The sequence below is a fragment of the Ruditapes philippinarum genome, unplaced genomic scaffold (assembly GCF_026571515.1).
Source record: "Ruditapes philippinarum isolate M1 unplaced genomic scaffold, ASM2657151v2 ctg23_1_1_1_1, whole genome shotgun sequence".
NCBI classification, from domain to species: Eukaryota; Metazoa; Mollusca; class Bivalvia; order Venerida; family Veneridae; genus Ruditapes; species Ruditapes philippinarum.
In genome coordinates, this window is record NW_026864815.1 from 579,629 (window position 1) to 603,220 (window position 23,592).

The following is a 23,592-nucleotide window of genomic DNA, read 5'->3' on the forward strand; positions in this document are numbered from 1 at the left end:
CAATAAATGCACACTCACAAATTACGCGGATGAATATGATTTTAATCAATGAAAATGCTATTTTTAGCGATGTCGATTACCGAATACTACACAAATAAATCTGACTGCAGAGTAGTTGAATATATAGTTTCTACATGTTGGACTGTTTGGGCGAGAAGATTTTTGCTAAATTATTTACTTCAATTTTAAACAACAGGTTTACCTTGAACTAAAGATCTCGAAATTACCCTAACCCGAAATGCATTTGAAATTCTAAATTTAGAATGACTTGATTTTATTCAGCCATTGATTTTAAAACTTCTCCGTGGTGCAGGGGTAACGCGCTCGTTTAGTGTGTGAGAGGTCTGGAGTTCAATACAAGTCGAGTCAACATTTTTTAAATTCTTTTTTTAGTGTCTTTGTTAAGGAAATAGCCACGATATGCAAGGATAAAGTGTGGCTATCATAAACAAGAGCTGTCGGTAGGACAGCAACGCTCGACTATTCTTAGTGCGTGATAGTAAAAAAAATGCTTGATAGAGTTACCTCCTCCTGTTTTCAGGTTGGGGTCATGATGGTGAACAAGTGTGCAAAGTTTCAAAGCCATATGTCAATGGACTTTGAAAATATTTGAACTATTACAAAAACTTTAACGTAAATTCTAAGTCGAAAAAGGGGCATAATTCTGTCAAAATGCTTGATACAGTTACCTCCTCCTGTTTCCAGGTTGGGGTCATGATGGTGAACAAGTGTGCAAAGTTTCAAAGCCATATGTCAATGGACTTTGAAAATATTTGAACTATTACAAAAACTTTAACGTAAATTCTAAGTCGAAAAGGGGGCATAATTCTATCAAAATGCTTGATAGAGTTACCTCCTCCTGTCTACAGGTTGGGGTCATGATGGTGAACAAGTGTGCAAAGTTTCAAAGCCATATGTCAATGGACTTTGAAAATATTTGAACTATTACAAAAACTTAAACGTAAATTCTAAGTCGAAAAAGGGGCATAATTCTGTCAAAATGCTTGATAGAGTTACCTCCTCCTGTTTCCAGGTTGGGGTCATGATGGTGAACAAGTGTGTAAAGTTTCCAAAGCCATATGTCTATGGACTTTGAAAATATTTGAACTATTACAAAAACTTTAACATAAGTGGTTACGCCGACGCCGACGCCGACGCTCGGGTGACTGCAATAGCTCTACTTATTCTTATCGAATAGTCGAGCTAAAAATGAACATAAATGACTTTTTGATGCAACTCTAATTACGTATGTATCAAACTCTGGTGCCCTGCAAGATGAATTATAGTACATAAAAATAAACTTATAAAGGAAAACACATACAGATATACAGTACGATTTAGATTGCAAAGATCAGAAAATATCATAGAGCTTGCAGCCCTTTGATTTAATTAGTTATTGCTATCGGTTAAATGATTTTCACCCTCTAGGGTTCATAGTAGGCTGCTTGTATACATGTAGACGGGTTCCTTGCTATCTTTTTGATATTTATACATTGGGATGTTTGTATAGGCTGTACATTTGTCTACTACCGAATATCTGTAGTATTAAGCTTTAGTATAGAAGTATCATATTGACCGTTTACAATGATTCAATACTCTCAAAGTACTGACCAGAAAGTCTTCAATTTCCTCAGTGGTGTTCTTCTAAGATAATTACTAAAGTTTGCTTATATACAATATTAATTGTCGCCTTTACGGACCGGCCGCAAAAGCATTAAGGTCAAAATCATATTTTTTCTTGAAGTATTCAAATATTGGTACCTTACCAAGGCTTCTGGTTTTTTTTCTCCAAAGGTGTTGATAGAGCTATTTTAAAGGGCTTCCGTATTCATGAAGTATATGCCAAACTTGTGGGTACCCCTGTATTTAAATTTGGTAGGCCTCTTGTAGAAATAACAATTGTAGCAATAATTTTAAAGGAGATGTACATGTGAATAAATGGCATGTGGTATTTTTGGCAATTCTTCTGTCAAGTTTGCGAGCTGTTGGACTGTGGAAAAAAAAGAGAAATAACTGTCTCTTCATGAAATGGAAGTACTCTTTATCTAAGTATTTTGTACCATTTTACTATATAACCTTGGAAATTCGTTCGAATTGTTAATTCAGATAAACATGGGTTTGCCCCTTCTATGTAATGGCTGTTAGTGCATTCACTAATTGATATCTTGTAAAAATGTCAAACAATTTAACCGAAATTAAGGTCACATTAATGTATGTCATATTTCCGTCATAGAGTATTTTGCAAACTGGTGAATGCATATTTTAGATCCTACAGACATGACTCAATATTATCTGAGCCCCGTCATGACAGACAAAACCAACATAATGGGTTTGAGACCAGCATGGATCCAGACCAAACTGCGCATCCGCGCAGTCTGATCATGATCCATGCCGTTCGCTTACAAACCCTATAACAAGTAGAGAAACTGATAGCGAACATCATGGATCCTGATCAGACTGCGCGGATGCGCAGGCTGGTCTTGATCCATGCTGGTCGCAAACCCATTATGTTGGTTTTGTCGTGACACGGCTCATATGGACTCTCTGAATACCAACGAATTCGAAAATCTTGTAAATATCAAACATTTTCAAACTGCATACATGTATAGGGGCCTACCCTCTTACCACAAAATAAGTAACAGCATGTATAAGTTGTATACATGACTGTTTTGTCTTGACGTATCTATATTCAATTTACAAATTTAGCAATTCCTTACTGTTTTAAAGATCAATAGATATATAATACGTAATAAAAAAACACAACAAATATGTTAATATAACCATCCTAGATTTGGTTAGCACATCTTTCCAAGTCGACAATTACTACGATATTCTGGAAAATTATACGATCACCAAACCTTCCGAAACAACTTCTTATCTACCCATACAAAGATTTTTTTAAAGAAAAATCAAGAAAAAAAGGAGAGCCGGTTTATTTAGGACATTTCTGTCAGTGACGACCAAACAAGAGAGAAAAGGTGAGTGTCATATCTTCTTTACTTGCACATTAATATAAGAAAAATATATATTTAAAACAATACTAAATCCAAAATGATATACACATTTAAATTGCTATATTTGAAATTATTGGATAAAGACGGTGGTAAATAAAATATATAATATATAAACCTTTTACACTTATATAATGAGATACACATATAATTTAAATTTTGTTTTAATAAAGTGAAAACTGATAATGGCGATTTATGGTCTGTAGTATTTAAAGTTTTTGTAAATTTTTGTCAATGATATTTTTTAAAAGTATTTGATAGTGTCTAGCACAATAAAAATTCAGGTGTTTCACTTGTAGACTAAATGGGAAAATTCCAAAAAAAAATTCTTGGAGAAATATGATAAAATATAGTCAAGTCGGCTTTAACGAATAAAAAAATGAATAAAGCATACCAATTATGAATAAAACAGAATTTTACCTCTTTGGTTAAAATTTACGGTGGCACAGAAGTGACATGTATATTTTTTTCAGCGAGATAGATAAAGAAGAGCACGCGTCATATCTTTACAATCGTAGGGAACGTGAACATTTTTATTTATCTCGTAGGAACGACATAATGGAACGAGATAAATCCCATGCACGAGATGATATTTCGTTCCCATTGAGATAAATGAAAATGTTACATCTGTGCCGCCGTAGAAATTTCTCTGATGCAATCATATATTCTTGTGGATATGCGCTTATGTTGATCCCGGAGTATATCAGAGACAATATTAATGTAAAACATGAAGTCCCTTTCCATCGGTTTAATAACGCTACTCAATTCAGGTATCAAAAGTAAATTATTTTGATTTTATTACTTAAGTTTACCTGAGATCAGGAATTTTTTTATTGGCCAGACGATTTATTTCATTTTACAACTTAGTTCACCTAATGAAGTCTCGCGTTCGTTCAGAACAAGAATATTTAATTGCAATGTTAGAGTCTACTAGATGATTAATTCATGTGTCACAAACAATAAGCCGCGTCATGAAAAAAACCAACATAGTGGGTTTGCGACCAGCATGGATCCGGACTAGCATGCGCCTCCTCGCAGTCTGATCAGGATCCATGCTGTTCACTATCAGTTTCTCTTCTTGGAATAGGTTTGTAAGCGAACAGCACGGATCCTGATTATAACATGTGAGCGAAAATAATGAAAGTATTGCATGTACTGACTTTCTAAAGTGAATCTTATTCATAAAAGTATTCAATCCAAATTAAATAATCATATTATGAACCAAGTTAAGTAAGGTCTGCAAGATCCATATTTCTTTCGTTTAAATACCTCTACTTTATATTCACTAAACCCTAAACGAATTGAAATTTATTTTCCGATTAATGTTAGATGAATCATGTCATCTGTTTATTTTGAATGCTAATTTTATTCTGATCAAATTCTTGTTACAGTTGAAGTTAAAGTAATGGAACAGAAATGAACAATTTTCAAGTTGAATAGCATTGCAGTAGTTAACTATTATCCGAATGTATAAACATCGGAAAATAATTCGAAAAATTGACTTACTGAAATTATTTAGACAAGATCGAATGTATGTCAGTGGCGTGTACACGTCTCCGTATTTTCGCGTTTTCGTCTTCGTCCCTTCTTGTTGCCGACTTGCAAAGGCGATGGCCCTATAACGGAACACAGTAGTAAGGATAAATTTGACACACAGATGATGTTGAAAAACAGAGATAGATTTGAAAGACTGATGGCTAAGTTTAATTCACTCACATGCGTGTTAATTACTAATTATTTTGCAAATGCTATTTTTCTTAAAGTGCGTGCGAGTTTCCTACATAATTATATAACAGTTCATGTAATGCAGTGTATTACATTACTTTTATCAAAGTTTATCACACACCCGTGCCGATTTTGCGACTCCGTAAATATGGTATTGCACGGCCGTGCATATATTTTGACGTGACGTCATTAGCGTTATATAGACATAGTGTAATGACGCGCTAAATGTTAGCGTTATACTATAGGCCCGTCAATGAAAAATGACTCTTATTTCTTTTGAAACGGTCTTTATTTTGGGTATGTGATAAATAGAATATTAAATTCGTGCAAGTTCATTATTGAATTTATTGCACTCGTTGAATAAAATAATATTATGCTCGCCAGAGGCTCGCATAATATAATTTTATTCAACTCGTGCAATAAATTCAGTATTGAACTTACACTCATTCAATATCCTCTATATTCGTAATGGTAATGCAATGTATTATATTTAAAAAATGAAAAATAAATGCGATTGTACATGCAGTTGTAATGAAATGCACATATATGGCAATGTAATTGCTATACATTACATTTAAATGTAATTGACCCCAACCGTGTGTTTATGTCAACAGTTATGTTTTGTTTCAGATTGAAGCTGTTCTTTTTTAACAGAAATGGATAAAGAAGGCAAAAACGTCGGCATGACCCTCTTCTCTACGGCTAAACAATGGTTTTTATCCCAAGCGGACAAACAGACGAAAATAAACAAAGAAGAAAACATATCATCTCCTAATCAAAGTAATCATGGTGAAATGTCAATTTCTAAAAGTAATCAAAGCTTTTTTAACGAAAGCAAAAGGCTACGTCAAAGGGCTTCCGTGAAATACGAGAACAATTTGGGCAACGAGATAGAGTTTATACCCCCAAAAACGCACCCAACCGCCAGAAGCTTTAAAAAGGATGCTCTAGAATCCGTTGGCTTAAATATTAAATCATCAAAAAGTGTAGGATGCTTGCAGGCTTCAAAAACATCACTTGTTCCACAATGGGTTGATATTCCGAAGATAACAATTAATCAAAAAAGTGAGACCGAGATGAAAGTTCAAGATGTCCCTCATTGTTGTCCGACATGTGGCCAACAGTGGCTGAGAGATAAGCCTGAAATTTCCGCCTCTGACCTGAAAGTATTCCAGTGGGACTGCCTGCCACATAATGACATTGAAAAGAAATCTAAATCTCCTTTACTTTCTTCAGAGAATGATTACATGTCTGGCTTGAAACGGTCCAGTTCTTTTGTGCATAAGCGGAGATCACAAACACAAAATAATTCTAGATCAAGTAGAGTTATAAAAGCGGCATCACTGATGAACGATCCAATACGTAGTCCATGGACACAGTCCGAGTCAAAATTCAGACGCCTTGCATCAAAAGAAAGCACCAAAAGTGCACCATCCCTCAAGCGTTGTTTGTCTTATAATGTGGATAGTTTCAGGTCTGCCAGAGGTGACACCGGTGAAGACGTAAATAGCATAAATTATTCAAAAGAACAAAGGAGCTCCTTCAGACGCGATACCAGCTGTGAAAACGATACAGGCTGCGAGGAAACTGCATCGTGTCCTGGTTCCGAATATGATGACATCATCAAATATTCCCCAAAACTCACCAAAGAAACAAAATTTGTAAACGGATGTCCTATTGACGAGTTTAAAACAATATTTGATGCGGAATGTTTCAGAATCCCAAGTATATACGGACAGCTAAAGATAATGTTCCAGTTATTCAATGACACCAGCGAGTTCCAAGTCACCATCTTGGAAGGGTCAAATGTAGCTGTTGAAAATGAAAGCGGCAACATTGGGATATATACTAAAATATGTTTCATGCCGGGGAAATTGCAGAAGAAAACGGGTCGTGATAAGCATTCCACACGCAATCCAGTGTTCTATGAATCGTTCATATTCAAGACCAGCCTGGCTCAGTTGTTGGAGTCTCAATTAAAGATAAAACTGTACAATAAGCCAGGCATTCTCTCTATTCCTGAACCAATTGGACAGTGTATTGTGCCCCTCTACAATTACGACCTCACCGCAGTCAATGTTATATGGCAAAATCTCCAGAAGTGCAAAGGACAGAAAGTAAGACACTCGTTTGTTTAATTACTTCCGTAATTTTAATTAACCCTTTACCTAAATTTCTTCACGTTTCTTGCCCAGCTTCCAATTTTTAACAGTACTTTATTATTTTTTGAGACATCGACACGTGAATAGCCAGAAGTATTTAGAGCCTGGCAGAAGCTAATCACCTTTAAATTTGGTTCTAATATAATATTTTAGTTAAAGGGACTCCACTGAGGTTTTAAATTATTGACTTGACTGGACTGAACATATTCCTTCGACATTAATATTCCATTTGATGTAGGTCTAGACATAACTTGTATGCATATTTCAGATCATTCAACCATCCTGTTTTTCCTGAATATTCTAATTGTGAAAAATGACTCAAAAGTGAAAAGCGTTGTCACGCGTTACAACGCTTTTCACTCAAATCGGGATGAAAATACTATAAAATACGATTCTCAAGATATATTTTTATTAACTTTTGCCTATCTTACTGTTTTAAAGAGTCCCAGCTTACCTATGTAAGAAATTCAAATTTTATGCTTTTAGGCTTTTTGACCTCAGTGAAGTTCCTTTAATGATTGTAATAAAACTTCGATCATTGCTAAATCAGAAGTCTAAGCTGAAAAATCAGTTGTTAATGTATGATAAATATACACGCACATATTATCATAAGTCTTTCTTGAACTCGCATGATGTAATAAAATACGACCCTTGTCATGAAATCTCGTTTAAACGTATAAGAAAATGTTAGAATATTTATTGCATTAAAAGAATCGTATAGTTTTATAGTAACGAATGTTTTCAAATGTCAGCAATATATCTGCAAATGTTAAGTCTACATTGATTGCAGTTGCATGTCATAACTATGGAAAGCCATATCGGACGCCTGTTTCTATATTTATCCAGCGGTCCTTTTCGTCAAACTTCGGATAAGCACTTTAAATAATCGACGAGGCATCGTCTTCAAAAAACTATTTAACAGCCGCCTTATATATAGTAAAGCGATGTCACACGACTGTCGTGTGTGTATATGTGTGTATTTTATTTTTATTTTGTAAGATTTGGTAACGGGTCTGGTGCCCTTAATGACATATACATGTTACTTATATACAGGTTTACTATTTGTTTATGCTCAAATTTGATTTTTTATTGTTAATCATTTGCTTATTAGAGGTTTAGATACCGTTTGTTGGAATGTTCATTCAGAAGCGGTCCGATATGGCTGTCCATACATAAAAAGGACAATATAAATAGCATTTCGATCGCATCAAGGGTTTATATTTCTATTTTTAGTGAAAGTAAAATACACTTTTTTATGCAAGCTCATTTTTGTCCTGCAGGATGACATGGACGAATTCGACTTCAGTTACTTTGAACGAGATAAAGTCAAGAAGAAAAGGCAGCTTGGAAAGTTCTTATGTGGTTACAGTAGTCCAGAGTAATAATTAGCTAAATGGACGCTCAACATCACATACTCGGGCAAGACAAGTATTACGGACAATTGAATATTCCTTATAGGAATTTAATGACTAACATTTAGTTAACACAAGTCTCTTTTAAATGTTAATTCAACAAATAATAAAATGAATAGCTTAATCATGTAGTCAACAAAAGTGCTTTTATATTTTTAAAGTTATTTTAACAACTTATTAAAATAATGACTTTATCACTTAGTCAACAAAAGTGTTTTTAATGTAAATTCAACAATTATTAAAATAATGACTAAATCGTTTAGCTAACAGAAGCATTTTTTGGGGGGTTTTTTGGTGTAAATTCAACAAATACTAAAATAAAGATTAAATCATTCAGTCAAGTGTCTTTTTTAATGTCAATTGTACAACTTATAAAATTCCAGATATTTCGCTTACTCCGTTTTTCCAGAATAATTATTATAATCAAAAGTGAAAAATATTGCAATGCTTTTCACTCAAATCGAGCAAAGAATATCACACAAATACGATTTTCAATTCATTTCCATGTATAATTTCTTTTGCAGGTCTTTCTGTTTTAAGAGCTTCAAGACTGACAAATGAGCCGCGTCACGACAAAACCAACATAGTGCGTTTGCGACCAGCATGGATCCAGACCAGCCTGCGCATCCGCGCAGTCTGATCAGGATCCATGCTGTTCGCTTACCAACTCTATTACAAGTAGAGAAACTAATAGCAAACAGCATGGATCCTGATCAGACTGGTCTGGATCCATGCTGGTCGTAAACGCACTGTGTTGGTTTTGTCGTGACGCGGCTCAAATGTTATGTTTTTAAGCTTTTGGACCTCAGTTGAGTTCCTCAATTCAACTTTAAAAATATTTGGGAGCCAATATCTTTGGATATCTGCAGTTGAACTGCGACAATGCATCATTTTAATTTTAAACGTAAAGCTATACCCATTACACAGTTACCTCTCTTCAAATTCTACGTTTTTGTGTATTCATAGGCAAACCCATGTATCTTTCTTTTTCCTTTTTAAAAAAAAGGCAACAATGTATTTAAATTATAATAATTTGTTCAAGACCGAGTATTCTATACTTCAAAAGTCTTTCTTCAATGTGCTTGACCTTAGAAGAAAAATCCAACTGTAAACTTTAAAATTTCTTTCAAAAAAAATTGTCAAGACTTGTTAACGCAAATAAATTCTGCACGATTGTATGGATTGGCATCAGTGTCAATAAATTCTACACGATTGTGTAGCAAAAATAATTCGCATTACATTGTATTATATATGGATTGTCATCATATCATTTTAAGTTAGCTTGGAATATGGATTTTTTTTTTTTTATTTCTAGGATAGCCAGTTTTTCCCAACATCTTGCACATTTCGCAATTGACGTAATGTACGATAGTGCATGCTATCCTCTCTTATATTCTATTAAAAAAAACAACACAAAAATTTATCTGCCTCTTTATTTTTGCCTAAAGTAAGAAATGTTTTCAATAAAGATTACAGAAATGAAATAAAATGTTCACATTATCTATACAATTAAAATGTTAAAGCTGCATGCCTCCAGAGTTTCTAAAGACTTTCAAGAAAGTCAACAAAGTTGATAAAAATGTACTCCACTTTTAAGAAAAGCAGTTAGATTCAAGAAATAATTTTACATGTTATATTTTACAATTTATTATTGACATTGCAGTATTTATTACTATATTTCTACTTCCTGACTAAAGCAGTAAGGCTAGTTTTACATATTTCGACCTTTTTTCCGGTAATTTAAGTAGACTGTCAGTGTCACTCTTTAACACATTTTAAAACTTTTCATGAAAATTCGCATGAATCTGGAGGCATGCTGTTTTAACCATACTTCATTAACAATTATAAGTATTGTCTTTTATCATTTTTATTTCATTCTGCAGCTTCTTTGCTCTTCTTCTTTTTCTTCTTTTTCTGCTTCTTGCTGGGACTTTCTGTCTCTTGGGTTGTCTCAAGTTCCTGACTCGTTTCCATGGTGACATTAGCCTCATTTTCATCTGAAATTAATAATACAAAGTCTTATTAATCATCAGCCAAGCTTCAGTCATTCACCTTTCTTTACATCACCTACCGTCAGTCACATATAAACAGGAAATTGCCAAAGGAGTGAACATTTTTTCTTCAAGACTAATTTACAATTTTCTCAAGGAAAATGACGAACTATAAACTTCTAAACAAACATTGTTTTAAGAAGGGTGCAGGAGATATAGAACTAGATATTATATTTTTAAACTACATGTCACTGAAAAACATGATCAACACCTTGTTCTTAAAATCCTTGGACCTGAGCACTTAAAACCTCGCCTTCTCCATACTGAGCTAACAGAGTAACGGTTATTGATGTGTCTCATAAAACAGGTAACAGAGGGGAAAAAAATCCCCCAATCCCCCTAAAAAGATTAGACTTTTACCTGATTGCCTCTTTTTCTTCTTTTTCTTAACAGGAGGTTCGCCTTCAGCTGTTGTATTTAAGGTTGTGTTTCCATCTGTTTCCATGGAAACATCACCACCTTCTTGCTTCCTTTTTTTCTCTTTCTTCTTTTTCTTTTTTTCTTTCTTCATCAGGTTGGCCTGTACTACTGCAGCCTGCAAACATGCATAATTGCATTATATATAGAGGATATTGAATGAGTGTAGGTTAAATACTAAATTTATTGAACAAGTTGAATAAAATTTTATTACGCAGCCTCTGGATATATATGTATAACGAAAATGATGTCACATCAAAATATCTGCACAGCCATGCAATACTGTTTTCAGCCGAAAAACTGGCAGGGGTATGTGCTAAAAAGCAATAGTATCAAAAAATACAATTATTAAATAATAACATCATCAAATATATATTTATATCAAGAAACTAGAACTCCGCGAGTCGGATGTGTCGCCTTGTGAACAATGTAGTTTAGGGGAAATGGCCAGGACAAAAATGAAATATGAAAAATAACAAAGGGCAATAACTAAAAAAATAATAAGTGCAGAGCAGCAGTTTCTGTACACTGCACTTCTTATCAATAAGATCTATCATTCTATGATGTTTCAAGTCCATAGCTTTCATACTTGAGGAAAAATGACCAGGACAAAAATAAAGTAAGAAAAGCAACAAAGGGCAATAACTCAAAAATAAAGAAATGCTGAGTATCAGTTCTTATGCACTGCACTTCTTTTTAATGAAATCTATCATCCTATGAAGTTTCAAGTCCATAATTTTTATACTTTCAGAGAAATGGCCTGGACAAATATTAAGTATGAAAATAAACAAAGGGCAATAACTCAAAAAGTAAGAAATGCAGAGTACCAGTTCTTGTGCACTGCACTTCTTCTTAATGAGACCTATCATCCTATGAAGTTTCAAGTCCATGGCTTTTATACATTAGGAGAAATGGCCCGGACAAAAATAAAGTATGAAAATTAACAAAGGGCAATAACTCAAAAATTAGGAAGTGCAGAGTACTGGTTCTTGTGCACTGCATTTCTTCTTAATGAGATCTATCATCCTATGAAGTTTCAAGTCAATAGCTTTTTTAGTTGAAGAGAAATGGCCCGGACAAAATTAAAGTATGAAAATTAACAAAGGGCAATAACTCAAAAAATAAGAACTGCAGAGTACCGGTCCTTGTGCACTGCACTTCGGGTTATTGAAAGAAGCATGCATACCAAGTTTGAAGTCAATCAGACTTATAGTGACTGAGTTATGCTCCGGACAAGCTTTAGCGGACGCCGACACGGACGCCGCCGCCGACAAAAGTAACCCCTATATGTCACCTTTTCAAGGCGACACAAAAAGTTAACACTCTTTATTAACCATAACCTTCCTAAATATCTTAAATGGACTCATCCATCTTTCAATCTGGACATAATCATTCATCATTTTCAGGGAAAATTTCAAAACATGTACTGAATAAACATCAATCAGTGCAGACCATGATCATATGACAGCATGAATGTGCTGGCTGATCTTGGGTCTCTTCTTGTCATAATGGATCGGATCTGTTGCCCACAGCAGGTTAACGGTTAGTTCACTGTACAAACATCTGTAAACACACATTGAGGCAGTGACACATAATAAGTATTCTGTATTTCAACAATGAATAGAAGAGCTACAAAAGCCATACCTCCTGCATTGCATCATGCATAACATCAATGTTTTTCTTCGGAGCTTCTCCTGTCTCATAAAACTTGAGTCTATCTTCTACTTGTTGACGTAGAAACTCCCCATACACTGAAGTTGGAATATCTGACAAAAGAAAAACAAAGATTGCAAGATAAGCTTTATAATACATTCAACTTGAACCCATAAACAATTGTAATACAATGTGTTGTTTTTTTTTCCTGTAACCTTCAGCACTGCAATTAACAATTTTACATATTCTTAATTAAAATAGATACCCAGAAAGGATACATTGACATTTATAAACCATATCTTTAGTTATCCTGGCAGTACTGAAAGGCATACTTTCCAAAAATGCCAACAATATATAACCAGAACAACTTTCTTAATTGATGGTTATAATTAAATTAAACATAAGTAAACCTTTCTTAACATTTGAATAAAAAGAGGTGAGTTGGCCTAGTGGTTAAGGTATCTGCCTCTTGACCGGATTCTAGCCCTACTGGGACCACAACACCGTTTCCTTTAATATGTATGTGACACCAGAGCTGGTTAGTTCCATGCAGCATCCAGCTGTCCTAGTTAGCTACCAGTTTATTACAAATTTCTTTACAAGAGACCAACTACTAATTCACATTATTTCTAAATCTGTGACGACAAATAACCATTAACCCCCACCCCTGCCCCAGTTAATTGGCATGGGAAAATCTCACCTTGCCTCATGATCGCACCAGTGACCCATAGATTACTAATCCTATATTCTCCCAATTGATTTTAGCAGACATAATACAATAAAGTAAGAGGTTAACTTACCTGAGAAACAATCTATACGAGATGCAATTGAACACTTGTTGGCTAGGTATCTTGAAATACGTCCCTTATTTTTGGCTCCGGCACGCCCAATAAATGTAGAGTGGAAAATGAGACCATACTTTGGTGTATTACCACGAGTTTTTAAAGCCCTGAAATACATTAAACACAGTGATCGTATTAGAGTAAAATGACAATATCTTTAAAGTTAACAATTTCAATACTTATTTGACATTTCAATACTTATATTTGTTATTCTCAAACATTTACATGATAAATGGGTTAATAAGTTACCTGCTTTAATTTAAGAACTATTGATCTGAATAATAGTCAAACTTTATTTAAGAACTACTTAACAATTTCTTTATAATAATGATAAAAAAAAGAAAATTATATATCAAAATGTTTAATTTTTCAGTATCATAATGTTAAATTAAACAGATTTCAATATGAAACTGCTAAAATTCGCAGACAAACAAAATATAGTATTGTCTGAATAGATGAATTTACCGAGTAGCCAGACTCTATGCTGTTGGACAAATCCAACAATACAAGATTTAAAACATCTTATTCACACTAAATGTGTTCATGTAGTGGTCACCATTATATTTCCAAATGCATTAACAGGGTTCGTACAGACATCCAGTATCAAAATTCAAGGACTTTTTAAGCAGTTTTTAAGCATGTTTTTCCATTTTTCAAGCACAATTTGTTGCGTCTATATCCTACACAATGTTTAACCAATATTAATTTATAAGTCATTTCTTGTTGAAAATACATTTTCTGGCTACAGTTTCTATAGAATAACAACAAAGATAGCAACAAATACAAACTTAACTGCCACCCTGTTGTATGGCCCCCTGTTAAACCCCTAACTTCAATATATCATAAACAAGATCGGGTTTTTTTTGTTTTGTTTTTTTATTTGTTGATTTTTACCGACACTAGTCTGTCATTCAATTATTTTCAAGCACATTTGTAGCGAATTTAAGCACTTTTTAAGCACTTTTCAAGAGAGTTTTCAAATTCAAGGACTTTTAAGCACTTTTTATCATTTTTAAGCTCTGTTTTAGAAAGGGACTGAAATTTAAGCACTTTTTAAGACTGTACGAACCCTGATTAATCTCAAGTTCTTGATTATGTTATGTATATGGGGCATAACTCTGTTAAAAGGTAACTCAAAGTGTTATGGGACCTGTACCCATCATGTATGATAATCACAGTGAACAAGTTTGTTAAGTTTCAACCAATTTCCTTCAGTAGTTTTAATGATACCAACTTGGGCACAAAAACTTAACCAAAGTGTGACCGTGATGCAAATGGCTGGTGAGTACAATAGCTGTCCCTACTCTTTGAATACTAGTCAAGCTAAATATATTTGTTGTTTACCTGAACAGAGCTTTTTCAGCACCAAGAATCTGTACAGTAGAAGCTGGGTACTTGGCCAGATTTGTCAAACTACCAGCGTGTGCAATAAGCCGTGCTCCAACCTGTTTTATAATTGAACAACAATCATTTTTATATCTATATATTATGATTTACTTCCTTGAATTTACTTGTTCTTAAACTTGTTATTAAATAACAACTGATAATTTGTGTGTCTGGTAATAAAAGGTACTTGAAATCAGAGCTTGACAGTATAATACTAGTGACTTGCACCACATTCACAAAAAAGTTTTATTCAGTTAGGATTTTTGCTCAATGACACTAAATCATGACTCCAAAAGTGTATCAATGAATACATTCAGTGAGTAGTGAGATACTAAAAACTGGCACAAAAAAACGTTCCAGTTTTTCAAGGGTTATGATTGCAACTAATGATTGAGATAAAATAGGAATAATTTCATCAGTTTGATTGATTATTATAAATCCAAAAGTAAATTCTGAACCAAATTCATGCTTAACCTTTGAACACTTCCATGAAAAGCTTTAATAGAAATATCAAAGCCAAGTTGAAAAGTGGTGTTTCTAACATTCCAGCCTAAGATATAAAAGTTTTCCACTCACCTGTTCACCAATTAGGGTAGCAAGATTCGGTGCACATGATGCCATTTTACTCTTCAAGTACTCACTAAGTGATTTCCTGTACTCAACAAGGGAGATAACTTTGGAGGCAAACATCTCTATGTTGACCAGATCCACCACTGATATATCCATACCTGTAAAAACATACAAAATTCAGTTAAAACTCAGTTTAGAATACACTTCAACAAGAGCTGTCAGTAGGACAGCTTCGACCATTCTCAGTGCTTAGCCTGGATAGTGTAGAATTTTCTTAGTTTCAAAATGGCCTATAATACTGTCAGAATCCATATTAGAGTTATGGGCCATGGATAGTGACCTCTTTTTAAGCCCTCAAATAAGTGTGTGAAGTTTCAACCCCATTCCCTTCAGTAGATACCAACTTGAACGAAAAAATTAAACCAAATTGTGTCATCAACGCCTGGAGGAGTATAATATCTCTCCCTATTCTTCAAATAGTCAAACTAAAAATTACAAATTCAATTGACACCTGTTTTAAAAGGTACAAAAAACTTCATATGAAAGCAACATGAAAATGTATCCATAGAAGTAATTTTTGAAAATAAATTTAATTCAAAAGCAATCACTGTATCCCTTTACTGTACAGCCATCTGTTTCACTTATACATATTCACCTGATGTTAACACGTTGAGTTATTCATAAGATTCTGGCAAGTTTCAAAATATTTGGGCTACACTAAAATTTTTGCCCTACAACAACAATACTGAGATCATAATAGCTTCATTTTTTCTTTGAAACAAAAGTAGCCAAAAAATTAACAACTGACCCATGGATGACCTAGAAGCATCACAAATGGCCTGTACTTTGGCATCATCCATGACAATTTCTTCAAGCTCTGCTATTTTATCATCTGTAAATTCCTTCCTGTTTTTGATCACCTTCGCTACGGCACAGTACATATGGTTGTCATTGATAATCTTAACAAGTTCTGGGAAATGATAGGAGTACCATTCTCTGTAATAATAATCATCGCCAATTAAATCTAATTGCAACTTTATGAAGACCTAAAAACAATTTTGAAATTTAACATTTTTGTGCAATGTATGCACGTCTTTTTATCTTAGCAATAATACAACCCCTGAAAAGCAATAACTTTTGGTTGTTGCAATTTCATTGTGATGTCTTAGATAAGGAGAAATTTTTAAAATATTGTAAAATGGTTACTGCTAATTGCAGAGATTACAAAGACTTCGCTACTTCAAAAACAATTCAAGTTTTACTCATGGACAAATATCTATTGACATATCATAGGCAGCAAAAAATCAATTGTCCGTATTGCCCAGGTTGCCCATCTGCCTGTGTGGACAAGCGAAAATTTTCAAAAATTTACTATATAAATATTGTACGGACAAATCAAGAAATGCTTCAGATAAAAACAGACAATTAAGTCAAAATCTGATTGCCTGCATGTTCACAAAATTACTTCATTATGTTTTATTTATGGTGCATGAAATTCTCATATACAAGTATGAGAGATATTTCTTCAAATGCAAATATTTCACTGTCAAATTTTCCCATATTCTCAAATTTAAAATACTCGAGGTATTTAACATTGCATAAAAAAAATCAAACTAATCTATGCAACTGTATTCGAGAAATCCAACAACAGACATGCACCTATTTCAGTTGAAAATGGAGAGACCTTCAAGTTTTAGGGTACAACAAAACATACCTAATTCTCATAGCAAATGTGTTGATGTTTTTGTCCAGCTGATCTAGTAGAGCTATACTCTGTATGATCATGTTATCCACTCTGTTTACATTGAACTTCACCTTGGCCCGAGAGTAGCTGTGTCCCAGACCAAGCTGGGCTTTGCTTGCAGATACTTCTGAAAGGCCCTTAACAAGATGTGGAAAGTGGAGACGGATACCTAAAATCAACAAAATTTTCCAACAAATCATCTTAAATAAAAATAAGACCGATAAACTTCTAATGTCATTTTTGATAATAACATAACCAAATTTATTTCCTTAAAATATTTGACATTCAAATAATCTCTCAATCTAGTACACCATCACTAATATTCTGTTTTGTAACTTACCTTCTGGTATACACTGTACCTCTAATATTCTCTGACACAACACAAAATTGATTATTTCTGGTACAACATTTATTCTAATTTTCTCTGATACTATAACTCACCTCTAATAATCTCTGGTATAACTCCTGTGTGTTGGCATTGTACTTTCAATTCTTCTACAATAGATGAACCAATCTTGGGATCAGCTACTCCAAGGACAACCTTCTGTTTCTTAGATGACTTTGGAACATTTGTTTCAATGAACACTCGGAGATCTTCATGTAAAACTCCTGAAAAAGAAATATAGACGGTCTTCTTAGTACATTATTGGGCATGTATAAATATATTAATGCAGGGCCGGCAAAATCTGCTTTTGACTTAGTAGTCCGTTTTTCTCAGAAGCATTTCTTAACATGTCCGTATTACATCTTTGTAGTAAATTCTTGAAAAATTTCCACTATTTCCGTACAAGCTGTGAGTAAGGACAATTGATTTTGCTGCCCCTGGAACTTTATGTTTCTACTTCTTTGTAAAATGTATAAATTATTAAACTTCCAAACCTAAAAATCTGTAGACAAATTAGTGCTGTCATTGATGGAAAATTTTGTATTGATATATCGAGAGACAAATATCGACGATACATCGATATATCAACTTTGACAGTAGATACAATAAAAAACATTTAAATTATCTAAGTATTATAATTTGGGATCATGGTGTTATGCATGCTTGTATTACACATTACAAAATTCAATACTACAAAATAACTGAAAGTTTGTTTTTTTCTGTTATTCTTGTCACTGACATTCTGAAAACAGAGTTTAAAGTTAAACGTAGCTAAAAAAAACTAGCAAAAAAGTAACTTGTCTTATAAGCCAAAATAGAAAGGTATATTAACTAACAGAAAGAAATTTTTTTTAGCTTGTATCGATATGTGAAAGTGTATCTATATCGCGATATTCAATGACTGCCCTAAGACAAATTATGTTACTAAAAAATTTACAATAATAAAAGTCATTAATAAAGAAGTTTCAATTCTATATGTTAAATCATTGACATCATTTTGAAATGTTTGACTATGACATGTATAGAAAAGATTAGGTGAGCACTTAAAAAAACCAACATAGAATTTACCTTCAGAAATACTATTTATGTTATCCAAGGCATTGGTACCACTCTTAAATGGTGAAAAAGCAGCAAGTTTAACAACTGACTGGAATTTACTAAGATCACCAACTCCTGCTTCTACCTCTGGTAGCAACATTCCCACCTCCTCAAACTCTTTAACCCGGAACAAAGCATACCCCGAGGCATGCTCGAACAGTATAAGCATATTCTGAGCCTGAAATAAAAACAAACCAATATCTCATTAAATTAGAATAACTATATCAAGTTATGTTATCATATCTGATTTTGACTTTAATACTTGTTTGTTTTACCTGGAACACTTTTTAATTGTCCAGATGATATTAATAAAGGAAATTCTTGAAAAAATTCTGGGCAATAATAATCAGATAATAACTGATTTTGCACCCTGTTCTGTTAATAAACAGAATGCTATACAAATGAATTTTATATGGTTTCACACCTATGCTTTGCCAAATGTATCCGAGAGATCTTTATGTCAATTCAACTGAAGTTGAAGTATTGTCATCAAAATAAGACAGTACTTAAAGGGAGGCATTGTGTGAAGGTTATCCTGGTTATATTCTTGCTTATTAGTTATTACTGCAAAAGCTAAATATATTATTTCAAGAATTACATTTAGTATACACAACCCAACACACTGCTTGCCTTGCTACTGTGTACATCAAAGACACATGTAATCTATATCTGCAGACAACTGTTATGGGCACTAGTTACTGTTGTCAATTACAGTGTTGGTGCAATTTAACCGCTGAATGTCGAATATTTACATATTTCAGGTAGGTGTAATAATTTTGTTTTGATAGTATGATTGGCTTTAAGTTTAATTAATATGTGATATAACACTTTGTAATAAAGGGATGAATGGGTTTATTGTCTTGATATCAAAATGATGTTACTGTAAATTATGTTCACTTTCACTATCATATATCTCATTTGTCTATAGCTTAAGGTCTTCAGCGTACCCGTTTATATATATGACATGACGTGAACGCTGAAGATAACCCCGTAGGGAAAGTCCACCAATAATCGTGCCAGGAATCTGACACGCTCGTATTTATTCATCGAACATGCCATGAAGTAAAGTGAAGCATACCTTGATAAAACTATATATAATCTGTTGATAAGCCAAGGATGGACAAATAAAAATCTTATTACGAACATAAACTACCTAATAGTTTCCGACAGGTAAAAATTTCGGCACTTGGCCGCCATATTGCCAAAATGTTTGACCACGTGATTACGAGATTGACCTTTATGAACCCATGTGCCTCCAATATTTTTATAAATTACTTTTTTTTAAGATATTGAAAAGCGTGATTTACTGACTTTTATCTTCAATAAAATCATATTTAAGTACTAAAAAATTAATGAAAATAAATAAAAACATTATCTTGAATAAAAATATCGAAATCATGTCAACAAAATGTTCTAAATATAGTACACAACGCTATTCAAATCTGTTCCCGCGAATGACGTCATACGAGGTCTCGCGTGGCACTTGAATGTCATGGCCGACTGTAGTCGGCGAAAATTGATGTTTTACAGTTAAAAAGGCAATTTTAATGACGGTATTAATATTTTATTACTTGAATTGGTATAGAACGATATTTAAATAATTGTTTTACCGTAAAATGCACAAGAATTGATCGGGTCAAGTGTATTTGCAAGTGAAAAACAAGAATAAATCAACTTAGGTTATTCTGGTTAGGTTTCGTAACGGGTCTAATCCAAAACTTTAATGCCGCATCTGATGAAAAACAAAAATGTTAAAAAGCAGCTTATAAAGTTTTGGAAGCCAGAACTAATTTGTCTATAACTTTTATTTGTGTACTATTTGGTCCTTTATCCTGCAGACACTCATGGGATTTGTGACAAGGCTTATGGAAGATTTCGATACATGCACTATGCGTATCATTACAGTCGTAGGTAAATTGTTGATTAAAATTAGAAAGAATCCGGGTCAGCTCGGCCCTAAAACGTACTCGGCCCCCGAGTCAGCTCGGCCCTATTCCAACTCGGCACGGGTCAACTCGGCCCACTATTCAATTAATAATATTTAGTTTTGTGTTATCACTATTTATTGTAATTATTGTAATTATTTATAATACATGGATTGACAGTTTCCGAACTAGCAGCAGACAGGCTTTCTTATAAGTAGAAGAGTGAGTAAAGATAACCGATTGCGTATCTCACTGTATTTCTGACTCGTGGTAGGTTTAAACGTAAATTTAAATACCTTCAGTGTCCAACTAACTCATTCATTCAAATTTGATTAGTGACCACCTGCAATTAATTAGAAGCTTATGATATTAAGTAAACACGTTTTTGTTTTTTATTTTTTCAATGCATCTAAGGAAACACATTTTCATTAGATCTATATTAATTTTATCGAATCTGCAAGACAAATAAATTACTTTTTTTTCTAAATATACTTTATTTCCGTAGAAGTAGATCTACAAAGTACAATGTAAAATTATATAATAATAAGATATTTCTCATTATTCATTTACCTTAACAACATGCAAAGCAAAGTTAATACGTTATATATATTTTTGTAAAGTGGGCCGAGTTGACCCGTGCCGAGTTGACCCGTGCCGAGTTGGTATAGGGCCGAGTTGACTCTTTTCCAATTAGAAACATAAGCATGGCCATGACGGCATGAAACTTTTATATTAAAATGCATTCGTAAAGGGCATTAAAGCAAAACAGGAAACGGTGCACATGCACAGAAAATTAGTTTGTTAATGTGCACTTTTACTATTTTCATATATTTTACAGACTGACGAGCCAAAATGTATTAAAAAGAGAAATTTATAAATCCCACGTGTGTTTACCATTTTTCCGGAAACTCTATCAACATCCGGTTTATTTTCTGATTTCCTTTGTTTTTATCGTTGTCTGAATTTCTAGGGTGAACACCACTAAATATTATTTAGGATGCAAAGTAGTAAAACAGTTTGCTCTATGGAATGTGGGACCTAATAATATGAAAAAGGCAAAGCCTCAAAGCGAGCTCGATGTACTTTTTACGTGAAAAAGTATGAAATGGGTATAGATGGATACCGAAAATAAAGCTATTTTCGCGAAAATAAGATCGCGGCTACGAAAATAAGATTTATTTTTGAAATAGTGCATTTATCTGTTGAAATAATTATGTAAAATATATATTTATGCATTCATTGAATGATTTTACAGCAAATTAAATTTCAGAACCAAAAAAAAAAATATTTAAAAAAGTGAAGTTTGAGCCGAAAATATTATATATCATACGAAAATAGCTCAAATTGCCGTGTAAATCGAAAATAAGATCGGGTCTTCGAAAATAAGATTTATATTTGATATAATGTATTAAAAACGTATTTTTGTTGTTAATAATTGATTTGTATGAATGAAATAATAAATTTCAGAAACAAAAAAAAATATTATAAAATGTGAAGTTTGAGCCCAAAATACCATCGTATGAAAATGGCTCAAATTGCCGTGTAAAGCGAAAATAAGATCGGGTCTAGGAAAATAAGATTTATATTTGATATAATGAATTAAAACGTATTTTTGTTGTTAATAATTGATTAGTATGAATGAAATAATAAATTTCAGAAACAAAACAAAATATTATAAAATGTGAAGTTTGAGCCCAAAATACCATCGTATGAAAATAGCTCAAATTGCCGTGTAAAGCGAAAATAAGATCAGGTCTACAAAAATAAGATTTATCTTTGATATAATGTATTAAAACGTATTTTTTGGTGTTATCAAATGATTTGTATGAATGAAATAATAAAGAATGAAATGTTTTGTAATGAAATTTTAGACGTCTGTGCGGCAAACATGGTAAATACATGTATATAAATCCGTACGTAAATATTCCGAATTTAGTATAGAAAGAACGCATGAACATATAACCAAAATTGCGTCTACGAAAATATCGGCTATATAAGATTTACATGGTTCATAACTTATATTTAAAATAGTATTAACTTTATTTTTAATGATTTTGCAAATAAATTTTAAGAATTAAGTGTTCTCTTATAAGATAAGAAATGTTTGTGGTGAAAAAGTATCAAAATATAAGAAAAAACAAGTGCAAAAATAACCTGAAACAACGACTACGAAAATAAGATCTAAATCTATATAAGAATATGTACCATACGAAAATAAAATCTAAACAGTACTCTACGAAAATAAGATCTGTAAGGAAACAAAAGCTGTATGAAAATAATGTTAATACGAAAATAAGGTTACGAAAATAAGATCTATTAGTAAATAAGGTCTGTAAAACCAATTAAAACCTGTATGAATTGATATTTATTTGAATATAAAACCTGTATGGAAATACTATATTTACGAAAATAAGATCCTATTGAAAATAAATCTATACGAAAATAAGATTTGTATGAAAATAATGTGTGTATTTGACTAAGATTTTTACAAATGTAAGATCTGTAAAATGAAAATAATATCCTTACAAAAATAAGATACATAAAAAATATCTACAGGTACGAAAATAAGATCTGTACGAAAATAATGTCTGTGTAGGAATAAGATTTTTTTTTATGATTTATACGAAAATAATGTTTATATGATAATAATCTGGATCGGAATGATATGAAAAACGACTCTATATGAATATAATGTCTTTATAAAATAAAATCTTTAACGAAAATAAGATCTGTGTAAAAATATATCTGTATGATAACAAAATCTGTAAAAAAATAAGACATCTATATTTTGATATGATTGGTGACTGTGATAAATCGCCAATAAACACCTTTAATGATGGGCATTAATAAGATCGTGTGCGAAAATCCAATAATCCAATCATCGTATTAGCGCATTGATTGCTGCCGACAGCCATGTGCACGTGTCATACGTTGTATAATGTTTTCCTTCTCATCTTGTCCGTGCATTATCTTATTAAAGCACTAAAGCAACAAAGCTATATACTGATCTTTTACTAAATGTAGATATTTTTATATTACACGTATTTTAAATTATCTTTTATTTTGGTATAAATCATTTCCATATTGATGTTTTATTTTCATATAGCTATATATCCTATTGTTTACAGATTTTGATCATTTTTTCGTATCATTCTGAAACAGATATTATGTTCATACACATACATTTGTATCATTTTCGTATTTCATATTC

General features: G+C 32.8%; 2 protein-coding genes across 2 annotated transcripts; one reads left to right on the forward strand and one right to left on the reverse strand.

Moving 5' to 3' along the window:
* Nucleotides 1-5,795: 5,795 nt before the first annotated feature.
* Nucleotides 5,796-8,310, forward strand: LOC132726922 (uncharacterized). The gene is made up of 2 exons (XM_060712333.1): nt 5,796-6,853; nt 8,179-8,310. The coding sequence occupies exons 1-2, from the start codon at nt 5,813-5,815 to the stop codon at nt 8,278-8,280; spliced, it is 1,143 nt and encodes a 380-aa protein (XP_060568316.1). The 5' UTR covers nt 5,796-5,812; the 3' UTR covers nt 8,281-8,310.
* Nucleotides 8,311-9,727: 1,417 nt separating this feature from the next.
* Nucleotides 9,728-21,351, reverse strand: LOC132726924 (nucleolar protein 56-like). The gene is made up of 11 exons (XM_060712339.1): nt 21,276-21,351; nt 18,427-18,634; nt 17,415-17,582; nt 16,944-17,142; nt 16,038-16,225; nt 15,236-15,387; nt 14,618-14,718; nt 13,232-13,380; nt 12,423-12,544; nt 10,722-10,896; nt 9,728-10,307 (listed from the first exon to the last, which is right to left on the reverse strand). Exons 1-11 carry the CDS (start codon nt 21,276-21,278, stop codon nt 10,183-10,185), a joined length of 1,590 nt encoding a protein of 529 aa, XP_060568322.1. The 5' UTR covers nt 21,279-21,351; the 3' UTR covers nt 9,728-10,182.
* Nucleotides 21,352-23,592: the final 2,241 nt, after the last annotated feature.